At 42.9% G+C, this 20,886-nt stretch overlaps 1 protein-coding gene across 2 annotated transcripts in view; it reads left to right on the top strand.

Annotated features, from left to right (window-relative positions):
* Positions 1 to 7,717: 7,717 nt before the first annotated feature.
* LOC137675755 (regulator of G-protein signaling 7-binding protein-like) overlaps positions 7,718 to 20,886 on the top strand; it is a 74,087-nt gene continuing 60,918 nt past the window's right edge. Inside the window, exons 1-2 of one of the 2 annotated variants that reach the window (XM_068421971.1) lie at positions 7,718 to 7,995; positions 8,251 to 8,349. In XM_068421971.1, coding sequence (XP_068278072.1) covers positions 7,949 to 7,995; positions 8,251 to 8,349 — 146 coding nt within the window. In that variant the 5' untranslated portion in view covers positions 7,718 to 7,948. Of the gene's footprint in view, positions 8,350 to 11,119; positions 11,287 to 20,886 lie in introns of both variants that reach the window. The other variant, XM_068421970.1, reaches the window with a different exon arrangement.

Here is a 20,886-nt window from a genome sequence, read left to right as displayed (position 1 = left end):
GCAGGTCCTCTCACATGCTATCCCCTTTTCTCAATCTGAGATTCATTAAAACTTAAGCTGTTTTGCTTTTTTTGTCTTTGAAATGCATTGTCAGAAACACTGGTCTTGGTGAATGTCTCCTTAAACTCTCCTTCAGAATTCATGATCATGTTTAATCATTTTTTGACTCTTACAAAGCTATTTATTTCACTATCATCCAGAGCTCAAGTTAGAATTATTAGAAAGGGTTGTTCTTCTTTCGGTCATCTGCAAAGCAGAAAGAAGAAGGAAGAACTAGAGGAGATGGAAGTTGCCAGCCAAAGCCTTCATCCTGATGTTTCCCAGGTTCCAAGTAATGCATCTGCCACCACAAGCAGGCAGCCACTTATTTATGAATCTCTCTGTCGCCTCAGTAACCAACCAACAGCTTTCGCAAGGTAAAACTGCAAACCTATGGCAGCAACACAGTACAACCACACCACAATTAAGATTACCAAACCTTCTGCACAAGTAAAGAGAGAAAATTAAAGCAACCTTCAGCTCACTACAGTTTGCAGAATCATGCAAATAATAAAGCAACAAAACTGGAAATCCTGGACAGTATCTTCTGAGAAGTCATCATTCTACCATTCTAAAATACCAGGGGGAAAAAAAAAGTATTTTTCTTTTGCTTTCATATGAATAATCATATGTGGGTTTTGGTTGATTTTCATATTCTATTTTTCATATTCTTAAATTCCATAGTTTATGCAGTTCTAGATTTCCTTAAAACTCTCCCTTCTTTCAGTGAATGTCCTTGGAATAACATCAGGCAGCATCATCATTCTTAATCCTTTTCTAGATTTTTTTAAAAGATAATGTAATATTTAAAGGTCAGGAAAGGAAAAAAGGAAGGTCCTCATTACTGTCCTTGTATGTCACACATGCACAGCCAGATTCTCAGAAGTGCACAGCATTCATCAAGAATAATTACAGTTTTTGTTTGCTTTGTTTTGAGTTGAAAATTATACCCATGAAATTAAAAAAAATGTGAATTTAGTAGGTTGACGAGCTTGGTGAAAGCAGGTTGATAATTCCTGATTAAGGAAAAGCACAAAACAGGCACTTGTTGTATATGTTTCCATTAAGAATGGCTTGATTTCAGTGCAGTTATTCAGAGCAGCAAGGCTAAAAAGCTTGTAAGGCAGAATAAGAGCTCAAGTTTCCCCACTGAAATCACTGATCATTTGATTCAACCCATACTGCATTTTCACATAAAAATGAATTGTGCTGCACTTGCCATGTACCAAAAGTAGATTAAGTCATTGTTTGTGGTGTGCTGTAGCAACACTTATACAGAAACCACATCATTTTCTTTGTGATTTAAGTTTTCTTTTAAAGGAAATATAAAAATGTGGTTATTAAAATAATCTTCGAAATGTGAAAATTTATTGAACCTGCAGAGTAACAGTCCAGATGATAGCTCTTAAGAGGATGTGATCTGTTTCCGTTAGTTTCAATAAAACTTGAATTTCTAAGTGAAGTAATGATAATTTAAAAAATCAATGTATCTTTTCTGACCATGTAACAGAAATATGCAGCAACAGAACAACTGAAATTGAAGTCAAAGTTTGCTTTGTAAGGCTACAATATCTTTCAAACATGTAGCTAGCAAATAGTTATCAGGACAGGCAGAAGAGTGGAGATATAAAGTAGCCCGTAAAGGCTTTTTCACAAAGGCCAAATGCACATGGCAGACAGAAGAGGTTTCAAAGCACTGTTGCCTCCAACGAGTTTACTAATTTTGAATTTTTCCTGGTTTGGCCTAAAACAGACCAATTTTCCTTTCAGGGATTTTTACTTTCAGCTAAGCTTCTTCTAAGTAACTGCACTTTCTGAAACTAACTGCATGTTTTGCAGACAGTGTCTGCTTCTAGGACTGATAACGCTCAAAGTTTATAGTTATCACTGAGGTACCAGTAGGGATCTTATGCAGAAAGGCTCTTGCTGTACTTATTCCTAGAGAAACCAAGGTCACTGCTAAATTCCTCACTGAGCGAAGAACTGCAGGAGGGTTGCACCTGCAGGGAGGAGCAGACAGGACAGGTGACCCAAAATGGACCAACGAAGGTATTCCATCCCATACACGTCATTCTCACTATAAAGCGGGGGGATCACGAGGGTCTCAGGCCGCCTTCTCCCCTTCTCGCCCCCTTCTTCTATGGCCAGCGTCCCAAGAGGACTGTCCGTTTTTCTCCTGCCCTCGATCCCAATCTGTGTGTTCCTGAATCCAGTTCCTGCCTGTCGCTGGGCCCAGTCTGGGCCTTCTCAAAGCCTGCCCTGCCGTGACGGTGGTGATGCGACAGTCATCGGGGGAGCCCTATCTTGTTTTTGTATATATTTGTATATATTTAATTATTTCCATTATTATTCTTACACTCTTTTTCATTATTATAGCTTATTAAAAAAAAGACGACCAAGAAGGCCCTCATCTGCGTCAGGCCCTGATTCTGCCTGAGAAGGACCCTCACCTGTGTCAGGTGATGGCTCTGCCTTAGAAGGCTCTGTATCATCATCCGTCGCTTCACGAGCTGATTTCTTTTGGTATTTCTTCCTGGTTACAGGGGCAATTGGTACCGGCACAGATTGGTCCTCTGGTCCTGAAGTAGGTATAGAGCACTTGCATCTGCACTGAGCACCAGTAGCAGATGGGGGTAGAATCACCGTGGCAGACACCGGGGTTGGTGTAGCTGCAGTGCCCATCGGTGAGGTTAAAGTAACTACAGTGCCCGTTGTTGGAGCTAGAATGGATGCAGGATCTGTCATTGGAATTGGAGTAGCTGCAGTGCCCGTTGTTGGAGTTGCAGTGGCCGCAGTGCCTGTTGTTGGAGTTTGAGTAGATGCAGTGGCCATCTTGGGGGCTGTAGCAGCTGCAGTACACGCTGCAGAGGTCTGAGTAGATGCAGTGGCTGTCTTGGGGGGTGTTGTTGATGATTGTATTCTCATCTTTGTATAACGCAAACAAAATTTTGCCAAACTGACTAAGCCTGTGTGTCCAGTCTGATTTAGTTCCCAGATTTTCATTAGGTCACTAGCTCTGAGAGTTTTATTTTAATTATTCCTTGTAACAGCATAATTCTTGTGCTTTATTTACATTAGATACAGCAGTAAAGTTTTACTATCCTTGATTTGCTTTTGAAATCTGAAAATATTTGTCCTTCTTTAAATGTTATCAGATCTTTGCTTTTTAAAATCTTGAAAGTGAACTGCTGAAATATTATAAAAATAATCTTTCTTCAAAAATTGGAACATATCCTGGATTATCTGATTTATAATTTCTTTCATTCTCTGATTTAAGGAATACAATAGTTCTTAAATGGCAAAAATCTCACCGCAGTAATCTCTAGCATTCTCAGGGCATGACTTAAGTGTCACAGTCTTTTGCAACACTTACAGAGAAGGCAAGTAGAAGCAGACTAAGCCATTTTGACATTTTTGCTGGCTTAAGCGTGTTGTTTCACACATTCATAACCAGGAGCAACATGCCTATACTGGGCTGACAGCTACAGACAGACTCACTAATGACTGCATTTTTTTAAAACTTCCAGTGACTGCAAGCAAAATAATCCTCTTCCTCAGCATCTCCACTGCTAATACACCATGTGGACATTAGTTTCCTAAGTAAACTTGAAAATTGTTGAGACTGACACAACAGAACTTAGAAAAATGTTCATATTTTCTTTACAATCTCATGTAATATGTCCGTGTTCATGAGAGGGCTCGGAGTAAATGCACGCAGACCAATATGATCGTTAAGCAGAACTCGTTTATTTACGTATCTGAGGGTACATTTATACTATTCTATTTTTGTGCACACTCCGTGTACGTGTCATTTCTATTATGATTGGTTAGTATGCTTTGTTCACACGCCTCTATATTAGTTCTGATTGGCTTATGCTAAAAAGCTATATCTTGCAGGTGCAGCATTCTTTCTTATTTTTCAACTTCCCCATATCTTATTTTTCTCATAGCCAAGGTCCTCAACTTCTGTATTATAATTGGTCAGTTCATCACCACCCCATTACCACCCCCTGGACATGCCTGGACATAGCTCGTTCAGTAGCTTGTTCCCACCATTGTCCTGTGGGAACCCCACAGTAATACATTGCCAGTCTTTGTTGAATTGTGGTTATAAATTTCACAGGATAGAGATGTTTTTGTCTGCTTTGAGGGGTATCTGCGTAAATTATTTTTAGACATTTAAAAAAAAGACTCAATTACTGTATTTGGGGTCAAAAACACTGTACTGACTTCTAAAGAGACTGAGTATAACATACTTCTATATCTTGTTATTAGACTAATAGACACTAAAAATATACTAATGTACAATCTTTGCTACAGAATGATTTGACTTGGTCAGCCCTGCACTGAGCACAGTCTGAGGAGAAGGGGTGCAGGGATCTGTCACTGCTGGAGGATCTCTGAAATGAGGAAGGCTAATGCTCAGCAATGGATCCTTAAAAGACTTATTTATGGAATTGGGCCAGAATAGTGCCTCCTGTGGCACTCCTTTCCCTAACTTCCCAGCCTGGAGGAAATGATTAATAAAAAAGAAATGGCCACTGAAGCTGTGATTGTCAAATGCATTACTATATTGTTATTTATGACGGTTAAACAGTTTTACTCTACAGGAAGCCTGGTACAAAAACCAAATACTTTACCTCCAGACACTGATCTGACCCTGCATTTCCGGGGAATATATTTGTGCTCTGTTTAAAACGTACCATATTTACTTAGAAAGACAGTCAGTTCACTTTCTTAAAAAAAAAAAAAAAAAAAATTTAAAGAAATGTGAAAAAAGTCTCTGTTGTTATTCTTAATTTTTCATTTTAAATCTAACTTTGAAACTTATTTTTTGTTTTTCTGCCCTAAGAAAATCATGCAGAATTACTTTCCTGTGTTTTCTTCAGTACCTGTTTCTTGTTTTCTTCTCTCTCTGTATCTCTCTCTACAGAAATGGCCTTTTTTGCCTCCTCTATTCCTTTGCCTCTTTTTCACATTCTTTTTTTTTTTCCTCCAAAGGTATCTCACGTTTCTCAGCTAATCAGTGTCTCTTTCATAACTTATCTAATCCATTACATTCTATTCACCCTGGGGAAATATTACCAGAAACCAATGACCAGAGAAATAAACGGATTAGACAAAGATTACAACAAAATGGAACAAGAGATGCTCCCAAGTAAAAAGCTTATCTCATTTCATTTTTTTAGAATTACAATACAGTCTACATATAGCAAAACCTACATATTTACTTTTATTTCATTATGAGCTGTGGAGTTGCTGAAGAATTTGACTATGTAACGGGCCAAGTACTCTCTGAACTTATTTCAAGGTCACCTCCCCATGCTCTTTAGAGGCTGCTGCAGGAGGGAACAGCAAGCCCCTGCTTGTTGTATTCCATTAAACACCAGGAGATGAAACTAGAATAAGGCCATTTGCGACAGGAACTCTAGTTCAGACAAGAGGAAAGAATCATGTTTCTCTCTTTTCAGGAAAGTGTTGCAGCATATATACCTCTGTTTTCTCAGGAGAGCTTTTTTTCCTGATGGTATATATTTTCAAACTGAGTCTTATTGCTCCCGGCGCCCCCCCGCGACAGCATTTGTTGGCTTAGCTTGGAGCTCTTCCCTCCAGCCCGAGAACTGGGATGCCTACAAAAATCATTGTTTCTTCTGCATCCCAGACTGACTTGTTCCCTGTCACTTCTGCTTCTCCAATGTAACCCTGGATTGCCATCAAACTCATCGTGTTCCATGATGATTTCAGAAGTCAGCTGGAAGATTTAAGAAAACATGAGGTCTTATAAATTACCAAAAGAATCACCAGATCCACTTCCAAATGTGGACATACTGAAAATATAAACAATCAGGAGTGAACATGCTGTAGGTCACTGGGACTTCAAAACTGTTCCAGATGTTGGCCAAAGGGCAAAACTCATCTCTAACTCAGCTTTATACAGGGCAGATTTATTGCCAGGAACTAAATTCTAACCTTTTTTAAAAGTCAGTGGGACTTCTGCCATTGACTTCAAGGGACCAGAACTTCAGCCAAGACAGGTAATGTACAAGCAAACATGCTGCACTCTTTGGTAGATCTATTGTTATTGTTGTTGTTTTTAGTATTAGTATTATTTCATTATTGGTATTACAGTAGCTCTTAGACATCTGAAATAAGGCTAGAACATATGACTAAAATGATACATGGTCAACGATTAAAACACTAGCATTAATGTGGCATAGTACTACATTTTAATTTCCCTTTACAAATATATATGTTTTGTTCTATATAGATGTGAGGAGAAGGTGCATTCATTTTGCTTTTTGCCAGTATTCAAATATTTCCCTTGTCATTAGGTAATGGTTTGTGTGTGTATGTAAGCAATATGATGTCCTGGCTCAAAGCTTGTGTTCATGCAGCACCAAATTCAAGCATTTCTTTCCTATGAATAATAGAACTCAGTTTAATATGAAAAGAAAATGTGCTGTCCTTAAAATAACACTTGCAAACTGCAAGTTCTTGCTGCTCTGGATGCTGAAGACTTAGTAGTATGTTTACAAGGTAGCATTATAATTACAAGGTCAGTTTTGTTTTACCTAAAGTGATGACAGTGCTTGCAAGCACTGCAAACCCATCAACACTAACACACACTGTTTTTCTGGGAAAATAGCAGGAAATCTTTAAAAAGAGTTTCAAAGTAGACTAGATAGGCAATGTCCAGATTCAGGTAGATACCAGGGTGTCTGTGTTACAGTAATGCTCAGCAAAACCTGAAAAGAGGTCTCCAAACTCCCAGAGTGCCGTTGCTGGCATATTCAGGCTCCTTGGCAAGACTGGGTTTATGTGTGTGATGTGTTTGGCATTCCCTTGGTATCAAGAACATTACTGAAACATAAAAACCTTCTATTTAATGTCCTGAAGAAATAAAATTATGCCAGAAGTGAGGTAAACTCCTAAACGGCCATAGCTACCTGGCTACAGACAGGAATAGGACCAGCCCTGGAGCTGAAACTGGCCCAGCCTGTAGCTTGCCCCAGGGCAGTGGGGTCCCCGAGGGGCCCTGGGGAAGGCGGCTGCAGAGACAACGTGGGCACAGCCTGGCAGCTGTCTGCATCAGAGGGGCCAGTGCCCAAGGCCTGGGGGGACTGTGAGCATCAGCCTGTTGAACTGCAACTGCACTGTTGTGCTGGAGCACAGAGGGGACAATTTCTCCAATCGATTATTATTTAATCTTTTCTACAATGAACAAATACAATCTACAGTGTAGTCGCATCACACTCTCCAAATGTTTTTCTTAGAGTCCCAAAATAAGATTTTTTTTGTGAGAGAAAACAAATCTGAGCAGTGAATCAAGTCTTCGTTAAATAGATAAATATTTTCTAAGTAAGCTTCTTGAGGATTAGTATCAACTTCGGCAAAAGCTGGACGGGTGACGTGCTAACGTCCGTAGGAAAACTGCCCCGAGGGCCCCGAGGCGGTTCCCGCTGAGGCTGCGGCCACCCGAAGGGAAGGCGCTTCCCAACCTCTCCCTGTGGCACGCACCGGGAGGGCGCTTCGTCTCGGCGCTGACCCGCCTCCCACGGCGGGCGGTCGGCCCTGCGAGGCGCCGCCGCCGCTAGCGGGCTCGGGAGAAAGGCGAGGCCCGAGGAGTGGCTGCCGCTCGCGCTCCCTCCCTGTGGGGGAGGTGCGCTGTTGACGGCGTCAGCCCGCCGGGCCCAGCCGCCCCACCGGCCCCTCCAAGCGGCTCCCGGCGGACTCCCCGGTGAGACGCGCCGCGGGGGAGCGCTCCCCCGCTGGGAGCATCGGGCCGGTTTCGGCGGCCGCTGGATGGGAGCCCTTCGCCGCCGGGCACGGCCGCTCTCCCCCCTACGCCGGCTGCAGGAAGGAGGAGGGCAGAGCATACCACTGGCGGGGCGGTTCCGCAGGGACTGACATGCTGCTGAAGGAGGGAAGGCGCCAGCCCCTCCGCCTCTCCCCGAGGTAGGGAAGGCGATGCTGCAGGGCGCTCCCCAGGCTCTCCCGCAGGTGCCAGGCTATCACCCACAGCAGCCGCGATCGTTGCCGTGACCAGCGCGGCCCCGGTCAGGCCGAGGCGACGAGCGGCGCGGGCCTGCACCCCTCTTCGAGGAAGGCGCTGCCTGCGCCCGCGGGGCCCCGCGCGGCGGATGCGTGTGCATGAGCTCTGCACCGAGCGGGCGCAGGAAGCGCCCCCGCTCTGCCGCCTCCATCTTCCAGGGCAGCAAGACCTCGCCGCACGGCCGCGACGGTGAACGCCGGGGCAGCGGCTCCGAGAGCGCCTACCAGACCCAGAGAGCCCTGGATGACTGCAAGATGGTGGGTACCACGAATGGGCTTGCCTTAATTTTTATATTTTCCGAGCGTTCTTGTCGCTGGCGGCGGTGCCGCTCCTCCCGCCAGCTTGCCTATTCCCATCACGTGCAGTTGCACTATTTTTAAAACTGCAGTCCCCGTCAGGGGTGCTGCCCTGTAGCCTAACTCGTAGCGGTTCAAACACGGGAGAGGGGAGGGAAAAACGAGACCTGTGGGGAGCCGGCTGGGTGCTTCAGGACAGATAGGGTAGGGACCGGAGCCAGGCACCTGGCTCTGCAGGAGCAAGAGCCCTCGCCCCAGCACATGCTGCCTTCGAGGCGTTGCCAAGCAGCTGGAGTTGCATTCTGCTAGATCCGGCCAAATCTGTCCCCAGACTTGCGCTCACTGCAGCCTAAATAAGTAAATAGTTGCCTCCACTGCATCAGTGCACTCTGTGCTTGCTGTCTTATGTGCAGCAACCACACTCTTGCCCTAAAATCCTTCTAAAACAGGATTCAGAATTTGAGACCCTGAAATTCTGTCCCTGACATACATGGTACCTGTTTCCAGTCTCCCCAGAGTAGCTGATTGCAATTGTAAAATCTCAGATCAAGCACCTGCATCCATGTTATTTTTGGAATGTCACATTATGGTATGACATTTTTCTCCATTCATACTCAAAATGTTTGGATCCTGACACTTTCCTCCAAACCAGCACCATATACCCCATATCTGCCTCCTTGGGCTACAGTCAGCTGGACATTGGGCTCCAAAATTGCTTCTCTCGCCAATGACAGAAATAGAAAACAAATGAAGTTGCTGCTACTTTACTGGAAAAATCTGGAGCTTGTTATAGCTCTGTCCAGTAGCATTGGAAATATATCATCTGCTACTTCTGTTCTGCTGGATTCTGGCAATTTTTTTCCTCTGATATTGCAAACTCTGCTGGCTGGTACCCACGCTGATACTTCAAAATTGAGAGCAACTCCCAGTGCACCAAGGAACAAAAGCTGCCACAGTAGATCTATAAATATACCCAACAAGTGGATCCTACTGGGTCCTGCCTTTTTTCTCATTCCCGACAGCATAATTTGGTTAGTTAAACAGAAGTGCTAGCTTTGTTTCTTCACTGTTTATCTGGTAGAATTCACTGATTAGAAATAAAATATGATTTACAGATGGATTATCAAGATGCAGTAAGATTCAGGAGATAAAACCAATGTTTTTTTTCTTTGTCTCAGTGCTGCAACATCAGTATGGTTTTGTTTTCCTTGGCAATGCTGAGGTGGCTAAATGGGTCCTCTATTTAGACAGGGGATATCATGTGAGAACTGGCAAAATATGTCTGGCGAAACCAGTTACCAGTTGCAGGATGAGACGCTTTTCTCTTTTTCTTAATGCAGAATAATTACACTATAACACAACATAGTACAATTTTTTTTTTCTCCATTGCTTTCATGCATCCTCTTAAGCTACAGAATGAGAGTTGAAGCCAGGTTTAGCAGAGTACAAGTATTGTGCCTGGGACTTTGTTTGGTGTATGCTCTTTTGTTTTGTTTTGGGAGTGTTTTTTTGCAGATGTATCAGAATGCACTGGGATTGTTTTGCTGCTCCAGAAGCAGAGAAACCTATTTGCTACTTTTACAGTGAAATTTAAGAAAGCATGGCCAAAAAATGAGTCCCGATACTATTCTCATATATACAGAGTAATTACAGTGGGATGCATGAAGAGCCAGAATGTCACAGGAGAACTGACTCATTTATTTTCTGAGTATGAGAATTTGAGGGCTTGACTTTAAAATTTGGTAGATCTGATAGAATCCAGGTGCCAGATCCAGGTTTTTAGCATGCTTGTATGTTGGGATATGTTGAACTCCTGGTGGTAATGATTGCTGCAGAATTATGAGCACTCTTGTCTGTTTTTATGTAGTTTGGAAATTGAGGTCAAATTAGCAAAACAAAGATAAATATTCCTTGCTCCCTGCCTTCCACCCTCTCCACCATGAGGAGCAAATGGTTTGATGTGCTTTCTTTCAGAAGACAGCAAATGCTTTAGTTTCCTTAAAATATAATCCCACATAGGGGATCAGTGGAACTAAACAATAATGATCTTCCCATCACTGTAAAAGTTACCCATTTATCCAATAGCATCCATGTGTATTTGCTGGATATTAGATTTCTGTGAAAAGGTTGAAGTGTTTATTTACTACTTTGGTTTTTCCCCCCCCCCGCATTGGAAAAAGTGCTTTCTAGAATCCTAACTGGAAAGTGCCTATCTATCTGGTACATCTTCTCAGCCAATAACTTCTGATCAGTTTTGAGTCTGAAAGTTGGGTTTAGAGGCCAGTGACAGAACAGAAACCATTACAAAATAAATTAGCAAAATCTCCAGTGTAAAAGCAAATGCTACATTACAATCCCTAAATGTGCTGTTAATCAGGAAGCAGGAGGAGCAAAGGCAATAATTTCTAGAGATATTTTTGTCTTTTATGATAGCAAAAAATAACCTCATGCCACTAGTAAAACAGCTGGTTTTTTTGTCTGTTTAATATTTAAGACTAACTCAAACACTTTCAGAGATTAAAAGCAGAAACACTACTTTCCTGCAAATGAACATTTATAGCTCACAGAAGAGGCCCTAGTTGTTTACTAAATCTTAGGCACTTGATCCTGTATGCTATGAAATTGGGAGCAGCAGGAACAAGCCCTAGATTGGGCATGTTTTTAAAAAACTTGATTGTTTTTGTCAGTATAGTTAAATGTCTCATGTAAGTAAATAATCTTTGTTTTTCAGCTTGTCCAGGAGTTCAATACTCAGGTGGCTCTATACCGGGAGCTGGTCATTTCCATTGGGGATGTCTCAGTCACCTGTCCATCTCTGCATGCAGAAATGCACAAAACTCTAACCCAAGGATGTGACGTGGCCTATCAGGCTCATCAAAAACTAGCAGCAATTTCTGGGTAGGAGACTACTTATGTTTAATTAAAGCTTTACCCCTATGCACATCTTTGCTAAATACTACATTGAGGAAACTTTCAGCAAAAGCATTAACTTGTGTTTCCGTTTTAGGCATAGAGATGTATGACCACAAACTCTACATGATGCTCATATCCTTATTAGTGCAATTTTGGGTCACATCCTGGTCCCCTTACCAAGATGGTATCTTACTGATTTCACTGGATACTTTTATGTAAGATGAACAGGCTTTTACTCTGTATCACTAGACAACTTAAAAAGATCAAGGGAAAAGCCTTGCCTTTCAAGGGTGAAATAGCAATAGCTTTCTGCCCAATCCTTCATTGGGTATACCTAATTGAACAGTTAGAGACAACTAATTCAGCTCAACTAGAAACTTAGCAAAATTAGATTAAAAAATAATTGTGTTAAAATTACATAAGGGGGGGAATACAAATACTACTGTGAAAACTTATCGTCTCTGTTTAGCCCGCATCCAGGGCTAAACAATAACCAGTTGCTCTATCACCCAATGACCCCTCCCCAGCCGAGAAAGGGGATTGGGAAAAGGAGGGAGACTCGTGGGTTGAAATTGAAACAGATTTAATAAAATAAGAAAACCAATATCAATACTAATACAAAAGACACAAAGTTAAACTTAGCCTATGTAGTGGTGGCAAGACCCTCCAGGGATGACAACCACTGAGAAAAGAGGAGACAGAAAGAAGAGAGCAGAACAACAAACCCCAGGCCATACTTAGTAAGCTTTCCCATTTATAGTGAACCTGACGTTAATGTTATAGAATACACCTGTGGACCAGCCTGGGTCAGCTGCCCTGGCTTTCACTGCTAATTGCCTTGATCACCATACCACAGCTGGCCACAAACTGAAACAAAATGGAACAGAAAAGTGATTCTATGATTTTATCCCAGCAAAACCAGGACACTTGTGTTTACATTCTACATGTTTTTAAATCCTTATTTGTGTTGAAACGAGGATTGAAGCTTTGCCAGTATATAATGTTTGAATTTATTCTTTGATGGACTTAGTGTATTACATTATATACATTCCTTTCTATGGTGATAGAATGTATCATCACATACTTGAGACTATGCCTCAGTACAAGATAAACCAGGATAAATAACTGTATCTTATAAAACGTGAATTCATGCTGCTTACACAAAGTAATTATTTGTGGGTTCTTCACAGTATGGTGACTGGGGCATTTGTATTAACACATGTACCTCCTGAGTTTTGTCTGACCACACTTCGTCAGAGCTTTCTGCACCTGCCTTATCCAACATAAACCATTTTGTGCCACTGGAAAAAACCTTTCTTTTTTTTGCAGCTTTGCCTAATACCCATTGAAGTTCTTTCATCAGTTTAATGTATGCGAGAAATCTGTCATAGGTTTAGTATATAAGGGAAGGCCACACTAAAAAACTAAACAGAAGAAAACACTGGTTGGTCATTTTTGTAGAACTGTTAACATTTTCAGATCTGTTTTTGTGCAAAGACTCTTAAGTTGATATTACAGCCTCTGATTTGTTCCTCAAACAAAATACATGCTTTTAAGTTACTAAAGTCTGTGAGAATTAAAAAAAACAAACCAACCACAAGATATAGTTCTTTTTAACCAGTGTACACTGCTTCAGTACTGTAGCACTGAAAACGTGGAAACAAACAAACAACAGTTAAATTGATCTTGTGCACTTTCAGATTCAAAAGAGAGACTAATACAAACCAAAAAAATACATTTGAATAGCAGAACCTAACTTGGAATTTTTTTTTTCATAAAGAAAACCATAGACACATGCTCATTTAGAAGTATGGAGGTTTTTTAAGTAATCATTTCACAGTTGGGAGTCTGTCATATACACAAAGATGTCCTGAAGGTTGTGTAGTTGCTGCGAGATTGACATTTAGCTAATCTAAAACTGTTTTAAGTAACTATGATAATAATGCGATACCCATAACAACTGGTAGGTGTTAGAAACCCTCTGGAAATTACTTGTTTAGTTTGACAGACATTTTACAAGATGTGCTTCACATCCTCACCTACAGCTGAGGAAAGCCATGTGAGCCAACTTTTTTTTTTGGTGTATCTGTGAGGAAAGATGAGAGATGAAGGTGCAGCAAGGCTTCAGTGTAGAAAACAAATAGAAGGAGAGGAGTAATAAATAGTCTCAGAAGTTCAGTCTTTAATTCAGCAGGAAGAGCAATGTAGTGCATATGGCATAGGATCTGGAATGGGAACCTAATTTGGTAGGAAGAAAAAGTATCAGGAAGAAAAATATTTAGGGACAAGAATGTATTAAATAGTCAGGAGGGTAGTGTATTGCTCAAAAATCACGGGTAGTCAGCAGATGGGACAAAGGCTCATTTAGTTCACTGCTTTAGTGCAAAATGCACAGCACTGAACTGTGCGAACTCCTGGGTAACACAACCAATTCCACATTCCAAAAGTTGTTAAAGAAATCCTATTGCTTTCCCAGCCAGAGAAAATAATAGTAATTAGCTAATTATGTTATTAGACTATAAAATTTCATTACTGTCATGGTTTAACCCCAGTCGGCAACTAAGCACCACACAGATGCTTGATCACTACCTCCACAGCTGAATGGGGGAGAGAAGCGGAAGGGTAAAAGTGAGAAAACTCATGGGTTGAGATAAAGACAGTTTAACAGGTAAAGCAAAAGCTGCGCACGCAAGCAAAGCAAAACAAGGAATTCATTCACTGCTTCCCATCAGCAAGCAGGTGTTCAGCCATCTCCAGGAAAGCAGGGCTCCATCACACGTAATGGTTACTTGGGAAGACAAACGCCATCACTCCTAACGTTCCCCACTCCCTTCCTCCTCCCCCAGCTTTATATGCTGAGCATGATGTCATATGGTATGGAATGTCCCTTTGGTCAGCTGGGGTCAGCTGTCCCGGCTGTGTCCCCTCCCAACTTCTTGTGCACCCCCAGCCTACTCACTGGTGGGGTGGTGTGAGAAGTAGAAAAGGCCTTGACTCTGTGTAAGCACTGCTCAGCAGTAATGAAAACACCCCTGTATTATCAACACTATTTCCAGCACAAATCCACAACACAGCCCCATACTAGCTACTATGAAGAAAATTAGCTCTACCCCAGCCAAAACCAGCACATTCTCCACCCCTTATTCCATACCATTTATGTCATGCTCAAGTCTCACACTATCCAATACATCCTCATTAACCACCATCACCCTTCCCATCTTTTGATACAATACACAGATATCATTCCGTTAGTCTATGGATCACCCCTGTGAAATGTCAGTAAAATGTCCACAAATGTCCACTGAGGTCATTTAGTCCATGACTTTGAGCTCCATCTGTTATGGTGGTCACTCAGGACAGGAGAGGTGGTGTGTTGCGTGGAGTTATTGGGCACCAAAGCCAGCTCAGGTCGGGTCACTGCTGCACTTGCACTGCTCCTTGTAAGGCTTGTCCTCCATTGGTTCAGGTGGTTCCTGCTCTAGTAATTCCCATAACATGCAACTCAAATCCTGGGTTACAACAATTTAGAGGTATATCCATTACAGTCTCTACCCCTGGTCCCTTCGGGCCAGACCATAGGGTTTAACATTGCAATGAATTCCTCCCCTTGTCCCTGCTCTGGCTTGGACTTATTCACAGACTGCAGTCCCTTAGGGGACTACCTGCTCCAAGTGGAGCCTTATCTATGCGCCACAGTCTCTTCAAGGGTATACCTGCTGCGGCATAGACTTATCGACAGCCAGTCGCTTTGAGGTGCACCTGTTCCAGCGTGGCCTTACCCACAGCCACAGTCCCCTCAGGAGTGACCCGGCTCCAACATGGCCTTACCCATGGCTGCAGTCCCTCCAGGGGAGTACCTGCTCTGTCATGGGCTTATCCATGGCCACACGCTTCGAGGTGCTCCAGCATGACCTCATGCACAGCCACTGATGCTTCAAGGTGTACCTTCTCCAGCATGGACTTATCCTTGGGCCACAATCCCTTCAGAAGTATACCTGCTGCAGCACAGACATAACCACAGCCACAGACAGTTCGAGATGTACCTGCTCTGGCATGGGCTTATCCACGGCCACAGACGCTTTGGGGTGTCCTGCTCCTGTGTGCATTCATCCACAGGTCAGAGCCCCTTTGACTCAAGTTTACACGAGTTCCAGCCTGTCCAGTACAGCAGCATAGAAACAGCAGCGATGCCCTGGCCATCTGCCAGCCCAGGGCATGGCCATTGCTGTTATCAAAATGTTCCCAGGCACAGCAGAGTAAGATAAGCAGTACAGCAAGCAGCAAAAGCAAAAAGCAGCCACTAACAAGCACTAGACTCTCATATACAGTGAGGCAAGCAAGCCCCATGGCAAGCACAGAAGCCTACCGATTAATAGCTAAACAGCAATAACAGCTATAAATTCGATCTATCACATTCCAATCAAATCTGTCATTATCTTGAACCCTTCGAGCCCCGTGTTGGGCACCAAAAAGGACTGTCGTGGTTTAACCCCAGCCGGCAACTAAGCATACCACAGCTGCTCGATCACTCGCCCCCGGTGGGATGGGGGAGAGAATCATAAGGGTAAAAGTGAGAAAACTCATGGACTGAGATAAAGACAGTTTAATAGGTAAAGCAAAAGCCACGTTGTCACGACCTGGTCGCAACTAGTTCATAAATCCCTTGGAGTAAATTAAGGTGAAACAACACCAAATAAGTGGTATGAAATTAAGAACAATTTATTAATACAGGGAAAGTAGCATGGTCATAAGTGTCTTGGGTTTCTAAAGACATTGAGAAAAGAGAGAAAGAGAAAAGGAAAAGGAAAAAGAAAGAGGATAGAGAATATGAGAGAGAGGAAAAGAGATATCACCACCCTTGGATCCAGTGATGTAAGATGTTTGTAGAGTTGGTAAATTGCTTGCAGAGTTGCTCCTCCGGTAAATTGCTTGCAGGATCGGTCCTCAGGTGGTGGGTGGGATCGAGCACCAACATCCCAAGGAGAAGTTCTAAATACTTTAGGTCATTTGCATGCGAGATAGGAGAGGGTGGTAACATCCCTCTTGTCTCCCCCCCTCTGCTTGCTTCTCATGCTAATTGGGACGCCTGCACATTTGTAGTCTTAGATTGTTCTCGAAACGAGTCAGTGGTTGTGATCCCCCCTAGTTGTGGTATCCACTGTATGACCCCGCTTCTGCGCAAGCGTGGTTGATGCCTTCATGTTACAAAGATGTAGGTTGGCCCCAAGGAAAAGATACCATCTGGCCTCCGCAGGACTTATCTCTTCCTCCAGCCAGAGTTATAAATCACATCAATTAAGGCACAGCAAATGTATTTTTCTGCCCCCAAGGCCCTTATCTCTTGCCAGACTTGCAGGCCTCTGTAGCACCCATCCTTTCTTCCAGCCATAGTTGACAAACAAGTTAAGGCATACAAACTCTGTCTGTCACACATGTGCACAAGCAAAGCAAAACAAGGAATTCATTCACTACTTCCCATTGGCAAGCAGGTGTTCAGCCATCTCCAGGAAAGCAGGGCTCCATCACATGTAATGGTTACTTGGGAAGACAAAACGCCATCACTATGAACATCTCCCCCTTCCTTCTTCTTCCCCCAGCTTTATATGCTGAGCATGATGTCATATGGTATGGAATGTCCCTTTGGTCAGTTGGGGTCAGCTGTCCCAGCTGTGTCCCCTCCCAACTTCTTGTGCACCCCCAGCCTACTCACTGGTGGGGTGGTGTGAGAAGCAGAAAAAGCCTTGACTCTGTGTAAGCACTGCTCAGCAGTAACTAAAACATCTCTCTATTATCAACACTGTTTCCAGCACAAATCCAAAACTTAGCCCCATACTAGCTACTATGAAGAAAATTAACTCTACCCCAGCCAAAACCAGCACAATTACATATCAGCATTCTATTAGTTAAGGTCATCAATAATATTCAGTTAGTCTCTAAGTGACCTGAGCTGTTGCAGGGCACTCTGAGTTTCTTTCAAGAAGTTGGCATCGCTATCTCAGACAACATTAAGTTCATTGATTTTGTTTGTGCTGATGTCTTCCTCAGAAAAGTAGTAGATAGCTTCATTTTGTGCTTCCTGTTTGAATATATCAGGATTTGAGACTCTTAAACGCACTTCTGATTCAGGCAGCTAGAAGAGGCATCTATTTCCCTTCATAAATCACCTGTTCTACCAGACTAGGGAAGGTAACAAAGAGGAAAGGTGCAAAGACTCAGAAGGAAAGAAAAAAGGAACAGATCCACTAGTGCTGAGAAAGGCAGCTTTTTGTGAACTGTGGGAATCACAGAATCACAGAATGTTAGGGATTGGAAGGGACCTCGAAAGATCATCTAGTCCAATCCCCCTGCCGGGGCAGGATTGCCTAGACCATATCACACAGGAACGTGTCCAGGCGGGTTTTGAATGTCTCCAGAGAAGGAGACTCCACAACCTCTCTGGGCAGCCTGTTCCAGTGTTCGGTCACCCTCACCGTAAAGAGGTTTTTCCTCAAATTTAAGTGGAACCTCCTGTGTTCCAGCTTGCACCCATTGCCCCTTGTCCTGTCAAGGGATGTCACTGAGAAGAGCCTGGCTCCATCCTCATGACACTTGCCCTTTACATATTTATAAACATTAATGAGGTCACCCCTCAGTCTCCTCTTCTCTAAGCTAAAGAGACCCAGCTCCCTCAGCCTCTCCTCATAAGGGAGATGTTCCACCCCCTTAATCATCTTTGTGGCCCTGCGCTGGACTCTCTCTAGCAGTTCCCTGTCCTTCTTGAACTGAGGGGCCCAGAACTGGACACAATACTCCAGATGCGGCCTCACCAGGGCAGAGTAGAGGGGGAGGAGAACCTCTCTCGACCTGCTGACCACACCCCTTCTAATACACCCCAGGATGCCATTGGCCTTCTTGGCCACAAGGGCACACTGCTGGCTCATGGTCATCCTGCTGTCCACTAGGACCCCCAGGTCCCTTTCCCCTACGCTGCTCTCCAACAGGTCTGCCCCCAACTTGTACTGGTACATGGGGTTGTTCTTGCCCAGATGCAGGACTCTACACTTGCCCTTGTTATATTTCATTAAATTTCTCCCCGCCCAACTCTCCAGCCTGTCCAGGTCTCTCTGAATGGCTGCGCAGCCTTCCGGCACATCAGCCACTCCTCCCAGTTTTGTGTCATCAGCGAACTTGCTGACAGCGCACTCTAATCCCTCATCCAAGTCATTAATGAATATATTTTCATTAAATGGGAAGGGAAAGAAATGCTGAGGTGGAGATAATACATTGGGAGCTGAACAAGATAGAAGTTATGAGGAGGAAAAAACTTTGATCATGGGCGTATCAGTTCTGGAATATTAGATGGACATCAGAGTAGGACAGTGATGTAATATGAAGAAGACTGCAGTTGTAGCTGTAGAAAAAGTATACACTGATAAGCCATCAAAAGGAAATTCAGCTAGGGAAATGGAGGGAGTGAAAGCCACACTTACATTTTAAAAACAGAGAAAGAAAAACAAAGGAGATGATGACAAAGACAAAAAAGTAGCAAGGAAACATAAAACCTTATGGAGTCTGTACTGGATTAGACCATATCACCCCAGCTAGCCCAAATCTGACAGCTGCCAGTAGCAGAGATTTCTTAAAAAAGCATATCAAAAACAGGCTGTGCATAGAACAATGCCTTCCCTAGTATACTTGCCATTTCCCAGCAATCAGTAGTTTAGGGGGTTCCTGAGCAAAGGCTGCATCTGAACAATTTGTATCTGACAAATATGAGCTCTCACAGAAGATTACAGGATTTGTCTAAATATGAAGGTCTTTTACTCAGAAAATGCTGAGGATGAATAATGACATCTTTACACTGTGGTGTGTTTAAAAATGTCACAAATCAATTAAAAAAAAAAAAAGATTAAGTTGATTGAGAAGGGAAACTTCAGATTCCATCTCTAACCTAACAGGGCCTCATAGCTATTACACCCTCTTCTTAGCTTGCTCTCTTATGTATTTTTCTTGTAGAAATAAGTGAAGTTTTATCAAAGAGCAGATGTATGCCTGAGATTACCAAAGCTATCATGGCTTTCAGGGAATAAAGAACAGAAATAAAAATATTTTAAATCAAAATATTCTAGTTGTAGCTGATGATCTTTTAGGAATGCAAGTCAAAGTAAACTCTTTTTTCAGTGTTGGTATTCTCAGGACTTCAGGTCAATTCCTGCTCAACACATTCATACTATAAATTCTTAGTGATTTTTAATGAGACTGTCTTCTGAAGAAAGTGAGCACGGTTTGGTTCTTTCATTACATTTTCTGCTGTATTCATGTATCAGAAATTAAATGTCTCGAATTACATTGTGCACCCTTGCAGTATCAGAAGTCATGGTCAAAACTGGACAAAGTAAAGCAGCAAGAAAATGCATCAGCATGATTTTTTTCCAAAGGAAAAGAAAGGAAAAATACTTGGAACAAGAGGAAGATTAAAAGAAAATGTGCAAATCTGTTTTGAAAGGGGATCTGCTTTATGGGATGATAAAGACTGGTGATATTTTAGAAGTCATCAAACAGAGACAGCTTTATAGGTAAAGTACACTATGTTTGGGATATAAACAGAAAGATAACTCAGAACTGTATTTTAAGATACAGGTCCGCACAACTGTGTACACACTTTTGTAAATGTCCCTTTCATATTCTCAAGCGCTTGATATGCTTACATAATGCAAGTACTTCTGTGTGCACTTGGCACAGTGAAACCAGAACTGGCAGTGTCTTTGTGACAATCTGATATATATGTTGACAGTGGCTTTTTTTTTTCCATGAAATTAAACTGTGTGAGGAGCCCAGGGGTACATGGCAATGTACATATGTGTGAACCTAGCTTTGAAAGCAGTTGTCCTCTGTTGTTCAGACTGGTGTTGCAAAGTCCTGAATCTAGGGAGGAATAAACCCACACACCAGTACAGGCTGGGGGCCGACCACCTGGAAAGTAGCTTTGCAGAAAAGAACCTGGGGGTTCTGGTGAACACCAAGCTGAACATGAGCCAGCACTGGGCCCTTGCAGCAAAGAGGGTCAACAGCCTCCTATGCTACATTAGGAAGTGTTGCCAGCAGGTCAAGGAAGTTGATCCTTCCCCTCTACTCAGCACTGTTGAGGCCATATCTGGAGTACTGTGTCCAGTTCTGGGCTCCCTAGTAGAAAAGAGAAAGGGACATACTGGAGCAGGTCTAGTCAATGGCCATGAAGATGATTAAGAGCATACAGCATCTGACATACAAGGAGAGGCTGATAGATCTGGGATTGTTTAGCTTGGAGAAGAGAAGGCTTGGAAGGGGGATCTTATCAATGTGTATAAATACCTTATGGGATAGCATAAAAAAGACACAGCCAGACTCTTCTCAGTGGTATCCAGTGATAGGACAACAGGCAGTGGGCACAAACTGAAATACAGGAAATTTGATTTAAACATTTTTAAAACCCCTTTTTTACTGCGAGGTTGGTAGAATATTGGAACAGGTGCCCAGAGAGGTTGTGGAGTCTCCATCCTTGGAGATACTCAGAACTCAACTGGACACAGTCCTTAGTGACCTGCTCCAGTTGACACTGCTTTGAGC

Source organism: Nyctibius grandis, chromosome W, assembly GCF_013368605.1.
Source record: "Nyctibius grandis isolate bNycGra1 chromosome W, bNycGra1.pri, whole genome shotgun sequence".
Classification (NCBI taxonomy): Eukaryota; Metazoa; Chordata; class Aves; order Nyctibiiformes; family Nyctibiidae; genus Nyctibius; species Nyctibius grandis.
The sequence above is the reverse complement of the archived record's forward strand: the minus strand, read 5'-3'. Positions and strand labels throughout refer to the sequence as shown.